The sequence below is a fragment of the Cyrtonyx montezumae genome, unplaced genomic scaffold (assembly GCF_038088225.1).
Source record: "Cyrtonyx montezumae isolate F1298 unplaced genomic scaffold, pur_monq_1.0 scaffold_24, whole genome shotgun sequence".
NCBI classification, from domain to species: domain Eukaryota; kingdom Metazoa; phylum Chordata; class Aves; order Galliformes; family Odontophoridae; genus Cyrtonyx; species Cyrtonyx montezumae.
The window spans coordinates 3,660,536-3,679,479 of record NW_027071981.1 but is presented as its reverse complement, the minus strand read 5'-3'; the positions used below and the strand labels follow the sequence as shown (position 1 = coordinate 3,679,479).

The following is an 18,944-nucleotide window of genomic DNA, read 5'->3' as shown; positions in this document are numbered from 1 at the left end:
CACTGTGGCTCAATTCCTTTGCCAGTTAAACCCCAGCCATCCTTTGGCTTTGCTCATGTGACTCAACTCTCTGTTTCTTTACTTTGACAAGTGTGTCCATTTACAGAGAATGGAAATGTTTAGCTTTTATTTTTTTTGTCCCCTCAAATCTGTGGGAGGATTAAATGTCTACTGGAAAATGCATCAAGGAATGCGGTTGTTGTATAGCTCTGGAACAGATCAGCAGCTCAGCCAGTGAAAAAGAGGATTTTCCAAGGAATTTGCTCACCTATATGCCAACATAACTCAGCAAAATTTAGGCAGTCATCCCCATACATAACTGAAAAGTCCCAATGAGTACTTCTGACCATTTGTTCTTGCAAAAAAAATCCTGAAATCTGACAATCTCACAGATCAAGGTCCTTCAAAATACAACCCACAAAGGAAATCCTGCAGCAAGTGCACAGCACAGTTAGAACAGAGCTTGATTCAAACACTCACTTCACTCAAACTGAGCTTCAGAGCAGCTGAACATGTTTACAAATAAAGCAACAAAACCAAGTCACAAAGTGACTCCAGATCTAAAACTTTCATGCTGGCAAATTTTGGTCTGAAGACGCTGCAGCAAACGAGCATCGTGTGCATATGTGTGTGTGGCTAAAACAGATGTTGTTGGCTCTTGCAATGGGAAATGGTTCCACCCTGTTAAAAAGATTTCTGGGTATAATCTTCCCCTGCTACATTCAAGGGCCCACTGTCCCTTAAGCCAATGAGAACAGTTTTGGTCAAAATGAAGGTGTGTTTTCCCTTATGCCCTTCAAGGCTAGCCTAGCTAAAACACATGATGAGAAGCTTGTAAATAGCAAAGACATCATTTGCACTTGTTCCTGCTGACCCAATTTCATCTCAAAGTGAACTTGGCTCCAGAAACACACTCCAGCTGACAAAAAAGATGAAGATGATTATAGGTGGGCAAGCTGAGTATACCCACTGTTGGATTAATTCTAACAACCTGTACTTAAGGTGTTTGTGCCAGGTAAGTGCAAAATGGGAGAGAAGAAAACATTGTTCACAGTATTTCTAGCAGACCAAGAAGAGTGGCTCAGCAAGGAACCATAGAACAGAATCATAGATTCACCGAGGTTAGAAAAGACCTCAAAGTTCATCAAGTCCAACCCCAGCACACGCAACCCCCCCTCCCCACAGTGCCCACTGACCACATCCATCAGTGCCACATCTCCATGGCTCTGCAGATGGTGACCCCATCACTCCCTGGGCAACTATGCCACTGCATCACCATTCCTTTGGAGAAGGAATTGTTTCTAACACCCAACATCCCAAAAAGCAGGTGTCAGAGGTGGAGCACTGCCAACATCAGTGTTGCTTCATCTCAGCTCCTGGGACCAGCTATCAGATTGACATCAGCTCTTGTTCCCAATAAGAGAACATCTCCCTGGCTATAGGAAAAGCTAACTTCATTCCATTGAAACACACAAACCTAGAAGAAACAATCACAGTCTTTAGTTCTGAATGCTTAACCCAATCACCACTGTATTCTCGTTCATTAGCTTTGCTGTGGAAATCTCTCTTCCACTGCTCAGTAGGAGAGACACAGCAGCTTTCCAAGGCAACAGTGCTTCACTTACGAACCACTGCTCCCAAAGTGAGAGCCCTAATGGGCTGCGACTGCAGGAGAAGCAGCATGCTGGCTCATGCTCTCTGCCAAGTCTTCACTTTTCTTGAGGGGAAGGGAGGAAGAGAGCAATCAGCAGACAAAAGCAGTGTGGGAGCGGAAAGTATGAGCAAATTCTTGTCAAATTTGCTGAACTGTTACAGCTGGTGGAGAAAAGACTGTATTTTTGATATTCCTCAAGGATATTTTATTAAACTTGAAGCAATCTAATGTTTCCACAAGTAAAAGCATGGTTATGCAACTTGCTAGGCAGAAACAAATATTTATTTTTTGTTTTGCAAGGAAAGAATTAGTTCTGCTTGAGGAAAAGTGATTTTTTTTTAATTGCATTTTGGTTCAGACAGGAGAGAAAAAAAACACTCAGCACATAGCCTATTACATCTGTATTGCTTGCTCTGTGAGCAGTCACCTCCAGCACCTCTTACATTAGGGTCACACAAGCCCACCTTAGAATGCACTCCAGTTTTGGGATCTGCTAGGCATTTCTGCTACTGCCACGCTCTCCTGGCACAGCTTTATCTATACAAAACAGTCCACCAAAAGAAGAGGACACAATGCAAAACTAAAAAGAAAACAAAACAAAAAGAAAACACTGAAAGCCCCAAATTTCACCCCATTGCAGTTTTACAGCTGAATAAACATGCCAGCTTTTCTTGTATCCCCACCCTTATTCTAGTAATAAAGGTCTTCAAGGCAGGGACTCCTCTGATGCAGCTCCTTTTCTAGCATCAACAATGTCTTCATAGGTGAAAAAGCACAGATGTCATCTTCTGAGTGCACTGTCTGGACATGACCCTGAGTGCATCCTGGGACGTCTCAGACCATCTATTAATGAGCATAAGCACAAGGGCAACAAAACTGTTTCCTTTTCAGCCCAGAGACGACTGCCACTCTTGAGCTGAAAACTGTCCATGTGGGCTATGTTTCTGCACATCCTTACCCAAGGTTATGATCAAGGGAACAGATCCGTGCTGCTCTGCTTTAATACAGAGGAGACAGTGTTTCAGAGATGATGCATCAACCAGGACAGCACCTACTGCTAAGAGCAGTCCGGCCTGTGCAGGAACTAAAGTGTGAGCGCAAAACTTCCACAGCCAAAGAAAGTGGTCTAACAATAGACCACATTTTCGCCTCCTCCTTTCCTGAAGCCACATCACGTATCAGTCCCAATGGATAATCTCACTGCCTGCATACACAAAATAAAGAGGAACACTTTCAGAAAGCATAAATTCACACGAGGTGGTTTGGATTTTGTTGTGCCGTTAAGAAAAACAACATAACACATACTTGTGGGTTAAGGTTTACAGTTCTAACCAAAAAGTGCTTTCTAAAGAAACAGCAATAAACATAAGCAAGCAATCTGGAAGAGTTACTTACTTCACCGCCAAGCACTACAGATTACATTATCATAATCTATGACTCACCAGAGTAATATGGATGAAAAGTTGCTGTTGAAATAAGTGAAGGAAACGAAGAAATAATTGCATAAAAACTTATTTGGCTGTTAAAATTAAATGCTTTTGTGCCTGAGGGTCTAAATCAATCTACCAAGGTCTTTTCGTTTCTGTAGGAATCAAGTATTTCCTGCTATTACTGATAATGACATTAAAATGGCACACTTAAGCAGGACTGTTATTTGCAGTCTTTCCGGCACAGGAGCAGCGACGAAGCACGTGGGAAGCGGTAATGCTGGGGGAAGAACGTGATGACAGCTTGTCAGCAGAAGCATATGTCAGTCTAGTGAAGAGCTAACTGGTGGTGGCACCAGGACCTCAGCGTGCCGCCAACAATTACTTCCCTGCTGGCAGGCTCCAGCTGCTTGCCCAAGCTCTCTGGCAGGTAATGAGACAGAGAAATCCCTATTCCAGTCCTGCAGCTTCCCACAGGACTTCGGGTGCTCCTGCTAATGCATGGAAACCTGTGTTCTCCTGACCCTAAAGGGGTCACATTCTCACTGCTGCACAAGCTTTCCAGTGGTGCATCACTCGTAACAGCCAATGGACCCTCCTCTTCACTTTGTGAGGTCACTTACAAGAAGCCACCAACTTGCCAGTACAGGCAAGCAACCAGCCTGTGGTCACCTTCCCTTGCTGCTGTGCTGCTCAACTCAGAGACCTTTCTCCTCAGAGGGCAGATCACCTCCGGGAGTCAGTCAGGTATTTCTGATTGCCCACAGAGGGAAGTCATGGGATCCTACTGAAAAGGATCAAACAGCTTTTAATATAAGTTTCTAGACACATGATGTCTATCCTAAGGCAGTTTATGAGCTTCTCACCTCTCCACCCTGCAGAAGCCAGGTCTTACTGCCAGCATCAGCACAATGATTAGCACTAGGCTGCAGGCAGACCTGCCCTAGCAATTCTAGTCTGGCCATAGGAGCTCTGATCCAAAAAGAGTCACCTCAAGTCTCCACCAAAAACTATTACCCCAAAGCTGCCCATGCCTGGCTGTGGAGCCTGTTGATTCTGACCTGTGGACTGCCTTCATGACTTGCCCTTGGAGCTGCTTCCTCATTACAAACTTGCCTGATGACCTGGACTCCTACTGAACCCAGCCTGCTCTACAGGCCTTGCTGGGTTACTCTGGGGCCAGGTCCTGGCCATCAAAATCTTATTCTGTCTAGACATCATCATCTCAGCTTCTTATGTGACACATTGCATGAGCCACAAGGCATGGAAAAACGACACCCTTGCTTAGACATTTCTTTGTTTTCACATCACTGATGGACCAGAGATCCTCAGAGGCTTTTACTTACTCAAAAGATTGCTTTCCAGTATACTCAGTAATTGATTTCTGGTATAACACGCAAGAAAATATAATGCTTTTCCTCTCACACAAATCAAAAGGGTGTAGGAAAATCCTGGCAGAGCTCTCCTGTGTGCAACCTGCATCCATCAAATTTTCTCAGTGGTATATAATAGTCATCAAAAAAAAAAAAAAAAGCTACACTTTTCACAGCAGTGAGCTCAAAAAAATCCTGAAAAATGGACCTCTTCAGTTCTATTGAACTGTTTCAAGCATACATCACCACACTAGTTTTTGTGCTTGAATGGATGCTCTCGGATAATTATCAGTCCAGAATATGAAATCTTTGTCTAGTTTCATCATCATTGTTTTTTTGCTGTACTCTCCTGATTATGAGGCAGTCACAATCTTGGAGTTTTCCTGGCCTGTCTTTCCCCAGGCAAATTCTGCATGTAGAAAAATATCACTGTTGCAATAAAAGTGGAAATGCTTGTTACAACAAATCGAAATAGCCCACTTTTGCTCACAGCAGCCTTCTGTCCATGAAATCACAGAATCACCAAGACTGGAAAAGACCTCCAAGATCATCCAGTTCAACTGTCCACCTACCACAAATAAATATTTCCCACTAAACCATGCCCCTTAGTACCATACCTAAACATTCCTTGAACACCTCCAGGGACAGTGATTCCACCACCTCTGGGTAGCCAGTTCCAGTGCCTTACCACTCTTTCAGAGAAGAAATGTTTCCTAACATCCAATCTGAACCTCCCCTGGTGCAGCGTGAGGCCATCACCTCTTATCCTATTTCTAGTTACATGGGGGAAAGGGCCACAACCTCATTTCAGGTCACTGTAGAGATATATGTCTCCTCTGAGCCTAAGCCTGAAGGATGTCCATGCCTTACCATGGTTGGTGTAGGCCATGTTAAGTCCAGACTTGCTGCTCCTGGAACAGAGGTCTGCTTTCCCTTCATGACAGCTGACAAATTAAATCTGGATTAACAGCAAGTTCCTCTGAACATCTTTAGTGCAAGCTGATCTCCAAGTTCACAAGCACATGGACCTGACCCAAAGCTCAAGATTACATCAACTGAAGTCTTTTTTCTTTTTTTCCTGCTTCCAGTGGATGACTCACACTTTTGAACAGGACTACATGGTTAAGTGATACTTTGCCAGAAGTAACATGAAGACTTCTCTCTTTCCTCATCATTTATTTTAAGAAGAAATGTTTGCCAAACCTAACCGAAAATCAGCGTTTAAGCAATACAACTCTTCTATGTGAACAAATCTTGTCCAATTTTATTGTCCATCTCTAATTCCACACATCTTCATAGAGATTACACTGTAAGGACGAGAGAATGGTAGAAGAGGCCAGAAGAATAGCTGTCAAAGAATCACAGAATGGCTTGTGTTGGAAGGGATCTTAAAGATAATCAAGTTCCAGCGTGCCTGCCATGGGCTGGCTGCCCCACACCAGCTCAGGCTGCTCACAGCCCATCCAACCTGGCCTTGGGCACCTCTAGGGATGGGGGACCCACAGCTCTCTGGGGAGCCTATGCCAAGGCCTCACCTGCCTGTAAGCTCCCTTCAAGTACTGGAAGGCTGCAATGAGGTTGCCCCGGAGCCTTCTGCAGACTGAACAAGCCCAGTTCCCTCAGCTTTTCTTCATAGGAAAGGTGCTTCAGCCCTCTGAGCATCTTTGTGGTCCTCCTCTGGACCCACTCCAGCACCTCCAGATTCTTCCTGTACTTCAGGCCCCAGTACAGTACTGTCAAATACTCACATGGACAGACACCAAGGAGTCAAGAGCGCAGGGCTGATCAGGTTTGACTACAGGACTGGAAAATAAGGAAGCAAAGGACAAGAGTACAAAGAATTACTCACCAGCTCTGTACTTGCTGACTGAGCATAGGTGCTAGCAAGAAGGCTTCTGCAGCATCGCTGCATCAGCTACACCTAACAGATTTTTCAAAAGAAAAATAACAGTCTCTTAATTGCCACCCCCAACACAGATTTATTTCCAAGTACCATAATGCTGGGTTCCAAGATCCCAGGGGTTCTATGCATCAGGCCCACACAGCGCAGAATGAGCACTGCATTTTAAAGGTAACTACTCAAGACTACCACACTTTCAAGTCAATTGCAACACCGTGACGGAGTGAAAAATTACAAGAAAAGAACAAAAAATTACAGAATACAATCTTAAAGCTGGATTATGCCCATTTCAGCCCCTTAATATCTCTACAATGTATGTTTCAAGTAAAAGTAAGCAGAAAAACCTCAAACCACTATTTGGAGCAGTTCTCACAATAAAACACTATTAGCTAGACCATTCAATAAGCTAACAGAAAATAAATATAGCAGATGGAAAATGTCATGCCAGGATTTCAAGTAAGCCTGAAAACACTCATGCAGTTAAACAAAACAAAAGATCTTTCTTTTAGCATGCAGAAATGTGTTTATCATCGCAAATCTACAATAGCTAAGTGATGCAAAATAGAAAGCATAATACTTCAAAATAAGGCATTTTATCTTCCTTTCTCCAGTCTCCAACAGGTAAGATGAAACTGCCTTTTTTAAACTCTCCCTTTTGCCTAGCTTTGTGTGTTCATAGACCCAAATTTTGGGAGCATATAGGAAAAAAAAATGTCATTTTAGACAGTGCCTTCCTTCAAACCATAGGGGTTGGAAGGGACTCATGGAGATCATCCAGTCCAACTCCATGCTAAAGAAGGTTCCATACAGAAGGTTGAGCAGAAAAGTGTTCAGGTGTGTCTTGAATATCTCACAGAATCACAGAACCAAAGAATCACAGAATGGTTGAGGATGGATGGGACCTATGGAGGTCATCTGGTCCAACTCCTTGCTCAATTTCATAATTTGTAGAGATCACAATTTAGCTACAAAATATAGCAACCATCTACCTCTTTCAATAGGGAATTCTCTTACAAAGGTACCATTGCTTGGTAGTATATCACCTACCTTACAAAATTAGTCTGGAAATTTTGCTCCAGACGTGGCCTCACCAGAGAGAGCAGAGGGGAAGAATTACTTCCCTCACCCCATTAGCCACGTTCTTTGTAGTGCACCCCAGGATACCACTGGCCTTCTTGGCCACCAGAGCACAGTGCTGGCTCATGGCCAACCTGTTGGCCACCTAGACCCCTATATTTTTCTCTGCAGAGCTCCTGTCCAGCAGGTCAGCCCTAACTTGTACTGGTTTATACGGTTATTCCTACCCAGGTGTAGGACCTTACACTTGCCCTTGCTGAATCTCACCTGGTTCCTCTCAGCCCAGCTCTCCACGCTCATGCAGGTATTACTGAATGGCAGAAAAGCTTTTTGTTTCATCAGCCACCTTGCCTAGACTCGTATTATTAGCAAACTTGCTGAGGATGCACCTCCATCCCTTCATCCAGGTCATTGATGATGGCATTAATCAAGACTGGACCCAGCACTGACCCCTGGGGAACACCACTAGCTACAGGGTTCCCAACCAGACTGTGCTGCTGATGCAGGAAAGATGCAAAGGCCAAATGCACAGAGAAGAATGTCGTGTGGAGATGCTAAGGATTAGGCTATGTTAATTCATAAATGGCAACAGACGCTCCAGCCTATGCGCCCCATTTTGTATTTTGCCCCACAATAACACAGTTTCAGCCAAATTGCCTCAATTTCCTTGAGCAACACACTGAAGGCCATGCTAGGATCAGACAAAGACAAAGAAATTTGCTGACTTTTTGTACTTCTTGACTACTACACTTAATGCAGATCTCTATTTTCACTTCAGCACTAGACTCCAGGCTTCAGCACTAACATAAGCCAGTGAAAGAAGGCCCTTACCGCCCTCAAAGGATGTTGATTCAAGGCTTCAATTAGCTCTGTTGAATAACAACTGTTAGTGTCAAAATTATGCACTGATGAGAACCACTCTTTCTCTAGCTACACTTTAAACATTAAAACTGTTGTTGGAAACAGCTCAGGTCTTTTCATTGTAAAACAGAAGCTAGGAAAACCAAAATAAATTGAAAATTTCTGGAGGAGTGAGTGCGTGAAACAGGGGAAGGAGGCATGGAGAAAAGAGAAAATGAAAGGAGGGCTTTCACACAATAACTGGCTTTGGAAATATGAGGCTGTCCTGCACCTCCAGTTATGGGAGTCCCTCCCCAGAAACAACAGGACAAGCAGGCAGATCCAGCTCCCCAACAGAGCCCCTGTGTACATGGAAGGTGCTGTCTTGGGTAAGCAACACTATTGGGAATCAAATCAGCCAGCTGCATTTAAACAGAAAGTTCTGATTCTATTGAATCAGCATCTTGGGATGGCAAAAGCACAATTTTTTATATCTTTCATATCAGTTCCAACAACACAGCTCTTTGGGACAGCTTAAGCTGACAACAAATGACAGCTAATGAACACTAACAAAATCAAAAAAACCTTTATTCCGTCCTCTATTTCCTTTAACAAAATACAAATAAAACAATGAGTAAAACAAAACCATAAAACCAGGCTTTTAGTTAGAGATGCAGCTAGCTTAAGAACTGGATTTTTATCAGAAATGTTTTACTTGTTTTATTACAAGTTCTAACCCAAAGTTGACAGCAGAAGGTAAAATGCTTAATTTTACAAAATTTCCTTATGACCTGACAGCTTACAGAGCAGACAAGATCTTAGGGTTTTTTTGGGGTGTTTTTTTTTTGATGCTTCAGATGTAAACCTGCAGGTACTGGTGCACATTAACTCTGCTTGGATGAAAGTTAACGTTGCCTTTGCCTAAGCAAACTTCAGCAGCCCACTTCCACCATCAGGTTCCATTTCAATTTCCTGAACAGATGTTCCAGTTCTCTGCATCAGGAAAGACAGAAAGAAGCTGAAGTTGTCCAGGCTCATAAAGCACCGGCCCATTTTGTGCAGGGTTTAGAAACCTGGCATCACATAGAAAATGAAAAGTTTTGAAATTCTTCTCAAAAGTACCACCAGGAACACTTTGCTTATTCATGTCTTACAGAGCAAGACAAATGTTCTAAACACAAACACATTTCCAAGCAATTTTACATTATAAACATGATTTCCAAGCATCTCTTCCATCAACTCTTCTTTTACTTCTTTCATTTGCTGAAAAAGCACAACTGAAATATTCTGCAGGTGGCTGAAATCCACTGGAGTCAATATATACATTCCATACAGGCTTCAGAAGAGCTTCATCCCCATTCAAAGTCTGCTGTCCAGCATAGCTTTCATGATTTACATTCATATTCTACTAATGCTCCCCAAAAAATTATGTGAAACAACACATGCAAGACAAACTTGTTCATTCCGCTTTCTTTCCTACAGTAATTCTAATTTGTTTGCCATTACAGAATATATTCTGTAGTAATTTCGTGACTATTCAGGGAAAATACAGTGATTCACATCACTATTTCTACTCTCGCTCTCTCCTGAACACAACACAATTCGCTCAGTAAATATTGATGTTTTATCTTCAAGAAAAGAGGTGAAAAAGCACAGCAAATAAAATCCCATCACTTTCATACAGTCCATTTTATTTAGTGAAGGCGGTAGAAACAGGTGAGGATGGTGAGAAAGTAGATACTTAAATACTGAGAGAAGCTGGGGGGAAGATTATGCCATTCGATGATGTGAGGCTGTAAGACTGCACTGCACAAGAGGTATGCAAACAAGGGAGAGTGGAATAAGAATTTTTTGTACCAGCTGTAGCTGTTTAAAAAATGAGTGTGATCATTCACTTGTCCAGAAATGTTATTAAGTATTACAGTAGAGAAAAAATTATAGGCAGAGAAACACAGCACTAACTGTATCTGCTAGAATTTCTCCTGGGATACATAACCTACATAATCTCTGAAGAATGAAGAAACACCTTGCCAATCCCTCCCTTGAACTCTGAGGAAATGATACCCAAGCTTCTCTGTGAAAAGGAAAAAATAAAGGTTTGAACAGCTTATGAAGCTTTCCGTTTTTTAATAGTTTTTTTTTCTATTTGGGATCCCAAATAGAAGTCATTGTAATATATCCCCTTGTTCTTTTTTCCTAAAATCCATGGAAATTTTTATATTTTATGAAGAATCACAGAATCATACAATTGTTTAAGTTGGAAGAAACCCTTAAAGGCCATCTAGTCCAGCTGCTCTGCACCGAAGAGGGACACCTACATACTCCAGCAGGTGCTCAGAGCCCCACCCAGCCTGACATTAAATATCTCCAAGGATGGGGTATCCACAACTTCTATGGGCAACCAGTATCAGTGCCTCACTGCCCTACTGTAAAAAAAAAAAAAAAAAAAAAAAAAAAAAAAACCCTTCTTTCTCATATCTACTCTATATCTCCCCTATTTTCTTTGAAACCATTTCCCCTTGTTTTATCACAACAGATCTTGCTAAAGAGTCTGTCCCTTTTCTTCTTATATCCTCCCTTTAGATGCTGAAAGGCCACAATCAAGTCTCCAAGTAGCTCAGGAAATGTACTCTTTCAGATTACATCAGCTCTCCCACAGCTAAATAACCTCTACCCAATCAGTTACGTTCTAGCTGTAGTTGGACTCCTGAAGAAGTGGGACACATAAAGCAGAAAAGCACATTTGATACATGCTTGTGCTCATCTCCTCCAAAAGCACCTGTATATGTCAACGAACTTCAACCAAACATAATGAAGCAATAGAGCTTCAAGGACATTAAGCTTCTATGAGTTTCATAAAAACAGGAGTTACAGAGATAAGAAATACCCTGCTAAGGCTCTTCCCTGAGGAAGAAGCTGTACTATGCATTTCACATCAGAAAATCAGCCCAGAAGTTCAGCTGTGAAACTTCAAACTAAAATTCATTTGGGTCAGTTGCTTGCTGGAGCCACTAATATTAAATATAAGATAACCAGGTAATGCTACAAATAATAATCATGCTAACACACATATTCACTATGCGTATTTGACCATAACAACGACACGTGGCAGTCATGAGATAAACACTTAAGACTCTTTGGATGTCAGTGCTGAGCTTTTTGCACAAACCTCATAACTGGGCTATCAGCAGATGTTACACTTGTACACTAGCTGACAGCATGCCTTCTCCTTAACCCTACCTGCAGACAGACTATGCAATATCCATATGGTCCACACACACAAGGAAAACAGCAAGGATGTTTATAGACCTAAAAATAAGTAAAACCTTTCAGCAATATAGGCGAAACCTGTACAGATATCTGGAAGTAAGAAAGCCAACTGTGAGACCGCGGGGCTGGAAGTAACTATCAATCCTACCTGGTTCAGTGCAATTTCTGACATACAGCTTCCCCCCGTCCCCTGGGGCTTCCGTCGTGTTGTCCTCATTTGCTTGCAGTAGCTGTCTCCCGGTCCACTTGCCATCATTTTCCACAGAATAGCTCAAAGCATCATAACCTAAAGCAAAAGAACAGTAGATACATGAGACTGCACCAGAAAAGCAACTTGTGGTCCTGTTCCTGAATGCTCAAAGCATATGCATGCCATGGAAAGGAAGTGAGTGTCCTACTCTAAACCACAATGGTGTGGCCTCACCTCGAGTACTGTGTGCAAATTTGAGCCTCATAATACAAAAAGGATATAAAACTATTAGAGAGACTCCAAAGGAGGGCTACAAAGATGGGAAATGGTTTAGAGAAGACGTATGAGGAGCACTGAGGGTCCTAGGTTTGCTCAGTGCAAAGCAGATGAGCTGAGCAGAGGCCTGAAAATTGGAGCATCCTCCATTGTTGCCTAGAGAAACAAACAAAAAAAGCACAAACCCCTGCACCTTGGTTTGTTAGATCCATATGAGCAAAACTGCTGAATTCTGCACGTGCTGAGAAGACATTTAAGCCACTTCTGCTTACAATTACCATCAAGCTTGCTGCTGAATGGGGCCTAAGAGACTCAGTGTTTGACACAGAAGTCAAGCAGGCTTCTTTGTGAATCAATAATGTGCTCAGCAGGTGTTAGGAAAGCTCTGTCCCTTCAAAGCAAGCAGTTCCTCATGACTTCAGACAGAGTTCAGCAACCCACATAGTACAGAAAACAGAAGCAGGGGGACTGTGTCAGAGAGGACAGGGTACTGAGGTGTAAGAGCAATCACTGTTTTCAAATTACGTTTTGTAATAAATGTTGGAACAGCTAGTTTTACCCAATTGGTCAATAGGGATCCATTTCAGCATCTCATGTCCAGTGTAATCATAAGAGTCACTGGAGTTGGAAAAGACCTCTAAGATCATTAAGTCAGTGATCAGCCCATCCCCACCATGCCCACTGAACACATCCCTCAGTGCCACATCCCCACAGCTCTGGAACACCCCCAGGGATGGTGACCCCGCCACCCCCTGGGCAGCTGTGCCAATATCTCACCACTCATGAAGAACAAATGTTTCCTATTATCCAACCCAAACCTCCTCTGGCATAACTTAAAGCCATCACTCCTTGTCCTGTCAGCGTCTGATGATCTCAGAGGGAAGGCTCCTGAACACGCTTCCCACAGGCTTTTCAATGCATTATGAAGCATTCCTTCATAAACATGAAGTCAGCAGCTTCTTTTAGGTTCTGCTCACAGAGCAGAAAGCAACTGATAAAAATGCCTTTATAAGGATACAACCACATCCACTCTCAGAGTGGTTATTAAGCCCAAATGCACCGTTACCCTCATATAATACAGCCTCTCTGAACTACACAGATCACAGCATATGGGGCCAGAGCATGCCTCCGAGATAATTCAGGAGTCTTCCCTACTTCAAATCATCAGGGAACACCTACTGACATCAGAAACTTTATATTCAAAAGGAAAAAGGGGTAAACCTTAGCCCAGCCAGTGTCACCCATTTTAGACTAAAGAGTCTGAGCTTACTGCCTATCATGCCCTGGCATGTGTAGTCCCTCAAACACGAGGTGTGCGTATGTTTACTGACTTCACATTTTCCAAACTTCAATAATTTTGCTTTTGCTCGCCAGTTTCTTTGCTAACAAGACCCAGAGCTGATTGCAAAACCACTGCAAGCAGTTGTTGGGCCTTCACAGCCATCTAACATAGCCACACAACTGCTGTTGAGAATACTAAGAAACAAACTCCAAAGTCTCTTCCCAGACCATCAGGCAGTGAAACAAGAATCACCACCCAGAAGGCAAGGAAGCAGCAGCGAGCAATAAAGCGGGGGGCCTGGAGTGAAACAGTCTCAGACTGCAGCAAAAGATTAAAGAAGCTGGAAGCAGCACTTTGCCACAAAGCAGCCACAAGGAACAGAAAAGTGGACGCTGGAGAAGCAAGTGCAGGCAACTGCAGCTGGGCAAGCAACAGACTGAAAAGTTGACTTACTGGGTACCAAAAAACGATTCTGTGCAATAAACCTGAAGTCTCCCATCAACAGCACAGCATATCGAACTGCATGTGTTCTGGAGCAGCTTCATGACCCAAACTGATCAATTGGTTCCAGCCAAACACTGAACCCTGTGTTTTGCTGCCAGGCTTCCAAGGCACAGAACGATTCTGGATATCAGTACACAGAATGTAACTTACAATTACTTTGTCTCATTACTTCTTATCTTTTCCAGGCTTTACTCCTCCTACTCCTCTCTTTGGCTTTGCACTGGTGCTGCAAAGTGAAACTCTGTTTTAGCAATGTCAACAAAAACAGCTGGCTGTTGTCCATGGCATTCTTGGCACAATGCTGCTTGGTCTTAGACGTCATGTCTGCCTGCTTAGCCAAAAGCACATGCTCATATTGTCAGCTCCATGCACCCAATAGCTTTAAATTCAAGTGAGGAAAAAAAAAAGTCACAAGAGGGAAGATGACAGTTGCACAGGCAGCCTTAAGTAACCTAATAAATAAAAAATAATTTCCTAATAAAATAAAATAAAAAATACATTATGTGTTTATATATATATATACACACACACACAATAAAAATAAATAAAAATACAATAAACAATAAACCTGCACCTTGATAAACTAAGTATCACCATTTGAAGCTTTAGGAACTTTGTACCATTCTCCGCTTGCTTTACAAACTTTAGAGAATACTGTTTGTTTAATCTGTGTGCACAAGTGAGAAGCTGCAAGCTAACAAACCTCACTGATAGAAGTGGACTGAGTATCTCAAAACGAGAACACACAATAATGCAACATCAGGCATCTTCCTTAATAATAAACACACTCTGGCAATCAAGCTAAGCAGTTTCAGTTCCACACTGCTTGCTGTCTTTCCAAGCAGAGACGCTCAACTCCAAGCAGTCAGATTGTTGCTGCAGGGAGGGAAGGCAGCTGGGAGAACCCACAAGGGCTACAGCAACCCAGAAGTTCCTGCTGAAACTTCTTGTGCTTTCTCCCAGCTCCAAACAGCTTTCTGGCAGCTGTCCCCCAGCAGTACTTGCACCCCACTGACCCCAAAACCCCACCCCAGTCACCTCTCCTCTATACTCATCCCATTTGGCTCAACAGAGCAAGAGGCATAGGTGAAATAAAAGTCATAAGTGAAATGAGATGCTTTCTTCAAAGGCCTGGCTGTCTAAGGATTTCCTTGTGAGAACAGCCATTGGTCTGAGCCTCAGCTCCACCAAACGCAAGCCTGATGCATCGATTTCAATATATGCTAAATCCCAACCAGCAAAATACAAAGAAAAATCTGATATTCTGCAGAAGGACTGTGAATAGCAAAATCCTTCCTTTCAAGGACAAGCAGCAAAGGTTAGAAAGTCTCCTTTTTGGGAACACAGGTCTTCCGAATTGGATGACTTCTAAATGGGAAACACATCAGGGCCATTTGTTTCAGTATCTCAGCCTAGCTAAGATGTATCAAACATCCCGTGCTAGCCATAGTGTCACTTTGTTCAGGTCGCTATACATACTAGACATTTTTCCTGTTATGCTGGCTTTATAATAATACAGGGCCACCTTTAAAAACTTTGCAACAAAAAAAGATTTCTTCCAACTCTCTGTTGCATGTTTCCAAGTGGGAGAATTATTTTTTTTAAGCACTGACTGTTGCCACAAGGTACTTCCCAGAGCTCCAGCGATTCCGCACCAGTTTTCCATTTGAGACTCAGAACTCAGGTTATAGAGAACTTCATTTCTGCTTCCTTCCAGAGGTAATCCCACGGACAGTAAGCACACGAGCTGCTGCTCCCTGTTTTTATTCCTGCACTGCCTTCCATAAAATAAATCAGACACTGCGGGCGGTGCATTTCCACCAGCCTTGTCTCTTTAAATAAGACAGCATGTGCTTTGTGTTTGTTTGCTGAGAGCCCCTGTAGCTGCCAAGCCAGGGTGGCAGCCCTGTGACAACACACACTCCAGCAACATCATTGATCTGCCCTACTTATGATTATAGCAAAGAAACCAAGTGGAAAGAACAGGATAAGTTGCCCCAAGTTCTGAAAATGCTCTGCATGTGACCCAAAAATCGATGTGGGAGCTCATGAGTTCCTTATGCTATTCCAGATGGCTCTGGCTGAAGTTTACAACTATCCGCACCGCAGGAACACAGCTAAGCACATCCTAACCTGCACTCTTCAGCAGGAAGAGTACTATTTCATAATGTTACACAGCACTCTGGTGTTCCTCAGTCACACACTGACCTCAGAGTATCTGTTTTCAGCATTAAGCCACAGGAACCTCAGCAAGTCAGAAATGCAGCTAGACCTAGGTGGTGATGAGTAAGGGAGCCCAACCCCATCACACAGATGAAGGCAATTCATGAACCTGGCCACGGCATGGCGGGCTTTTCACCTGAGTTTTCAAAACTATGTTACCCTATACACAGAGGGAAAAGAGGTGACCATCCCTCCTCACCTTGAGCGCTGTGCTCAGTGCTGGGCCCTCATTGCAAGAAAGACACTGAGCCCTGCAGTGCGTCCAGAGAAGGGCAGCGAAGCTGTGAGAGGTCTGGAGCACAGTGTGATGGGAGCAGCTGAGGGAATGGGGCTGTGCAGACTGAAAAGCTCAGGAGAGACCTCACTGCTCTCTGCAACGACCTGAAAGGAGGCTGTGTGAGGTGGGTCGCACAGCGAAGGGCTGGCAGAGCAGAGGCTGGCCCAGCACACAGACAAAGGGATAGATCTGTCACAGAGGCCTTTCCGAAGCATAATGCCTTGCTGCCAATGGCTTTGCACTGCTGGCAGTCATCCTCGTCTCTTGCTGACAATAAACTACTTTCTATGCAAACTGCTAGATCCTGCTGGCTGAAGCCAAAAACAGCACAGCTTTTCTGGAATACGTTTGCCCTCCCTCCTCTGTCTGTCCCTTTTATCTATTGTTTTGATGGTGGCGGTTTCAGTTTTCAGAGGGTTGTTTTTTTGTTTTTTATTTTGAACCAGCTGAATTATCTCCCTCTCCCTGAAACTTCCCTACAGTGAATACAACAGGGAAATGTTCCTGGGGAAGAGATCTGGAGCATCCAAGTCCAAGCTCCCACACTACAAACCAGGTGCAAGCAGCATTACTGGGGAGTAGGTGAGCACCCACAACCCCAGGTTTCTCCTAGAGCAACCAGATCCGCCACAGATTTTCACAGGGTAATCTGAGCTCAGGATTGCCTAAGCATTTCAGAAATGGATTATCTTTCTCTGCAGTCTGATTTCAGAGACGTTTTCCTCTCAGAATCATCAGCAGCTAAGACCATAAATAAAGCATCCTCAGGGGAAAAACCAAAACAACTACACCTGGCTTTGAAGAGCAGCCAGTTCCTTCCATCTGATTTCAAAGCTTTATTTCTATGTGTATCAGTCTGGATGGAAGAAAGTGGGACAGGAGAGTAGGAGAAGCATCTTGGCCAAGCAGCCGTTATTTTTAATGCTTGTATATGGCAAGTACAGTATAGAGAGCATGCTCTTTTTAGGGATTCTAGCTGATCAGTTTGGTAAAAATCCTCCTTCTAACATTATAGCCAACGTTAGAAATGGTAGCATTCACCTCCTAGGTAGTACACAGATTCCACAAGAACCCATGCACCCCTGCATGCACTTCTTCACTGCCCTCAACAGTGTGGTTTGCTACGTTGTGCCAAAAACAGTCATTGACTATGACATTATCCAAGGTTGCCTTTACTGTTCATTACCAGTTTATGCAGAAACTTATAGAGTATTTATTACTCATACCAGTTTGACCATTAAATTTGCCGTTCCCTTCTTCTTGCTCTATATGAAAGTACAAGAGTACCTAAAACCACCACTTTTTAAATCTTATCATTTCCCCCGTGACTCAGATCCTCTCTAAACTGAACAGTCAGTTTTTGCTTTTTTCTTTTTCTTTTCATAATCTTTTCACACCCCTAATCGTTTTCATCATTTTTCCTCCTCCTCAACTCCATTTACCAACTCTCCCCACTGCTGGCAATCCACAAGCACTGCTCCAAATCTTCCCGGAGCATTGTCCTAAACCTGGGCTTCATCCAAAGCTCAGTGAAACCAGAAGAAAAGGTCCTTCAGAGTAAGAAGCAAAGAATCAAAGGGCAAGAATAGCAGCAGTAATACATTTCACTGAAGTGACTTTATAAGTGGTTACACCACAAGTCACACAGGTCATTCCCGACCACTGTATCAATGAAGTCACTCATCACAGTTTTCTTCACTCAGGATAGGCAACAAGGAAACATTAGCCATAATGAATTAAAAAATAACCTTAAACTGATTTTCCACCAGTTACAGTGCTACTTTTTATACCGTTCCAAGACCGCGTGGCTGCTTGAACCTGGAAATCAAAGCTTTATCTGGCTGAAAAAGCAGTAATTGAGCCTCAGTGTTCTCAAACAGATCCGTTTTTCTTCTAACACTTGGACAATGTCACACAGTAAGAGTGTAATTCCCTGGAGGAGATATATCTTCAAAAAGCAGTGGAAAATCAGTTGTATTCCAAGCCCATATGACAGGGTACAGACTTGGTGGTTTGGGGGGGGAGGGTGGGGGATTGATTTTTTTTGTCTGTTTAGGAGCTGAACACTCACTTCTCTCTCCTGCACACTTATGTGTTTCTCACCTCATGAGCTGACATGGGGAAGGAAAGACAGTTTTTGGTCAGGTGAAATGTTTTACTCAGCTTGGAATCAAATATTTTATTTTGGCTTAGTTTTTCCTCTTTCATGCTTCTAGCTAAGTCTAATTCTGTAGAATTAAATTTAGTCTGAAAATATCATAAGGACACACTGAAAGGAGGAAGTTGCAGCCCTTAAAAAGAAGAAGTAAAGAAAGAAAATAAATCATGACTATTTTTCCTAGTTTAATTCTATTCTATTCACCTTTGCAGCCCTACCTGCATAAAAAAGCAAGGAAGCTTTTGTGACTCATTTCAATACAAACACATCTTTCACGTCAAAGAAGACCATTTCTCCCCTTCATTTTCCTTACTGCTCCTTTCCCCTTGTGCTTCTCTGCAACTACACAGCATAACTCTGGAACCATTATTTGTTTAATCATTATTATTTACTGCCTGTAGACTGAAAGAATCACGCTAGGCACTTTCCAACTTGGAGACGAGGTCTCAGTCCCAGAGAATACACCAGCTCTCACATTTACCTCCGTCATACA

General features: G+C 43.0%; 1 protein-coding gene across 2 annotated transcripts in view; it reads right to left on the bottom strand.

Annotated features, from left to right (window-relative positions):
- Positions 1-18,944, bottom strand: part of SLC24A3 (solute carrier family 24 member 3) — a 124,339-nt gene that overhangs the window by 89,526 nt on the left and 15,869 nt on the right. For both annotated transcript variants that reach the window (XM_065739496.1, XM_065739497.1), the window contains exon 2: positions 11,690-11,827. In XM_065739496.1, coding sequence (XP_065595568.1) covers positions 11,690-11,827 — 138 coding nt within the window. The remainder of the gene's footprint in view (positions 1-11,689; positions 11,828-18,944) is intronic.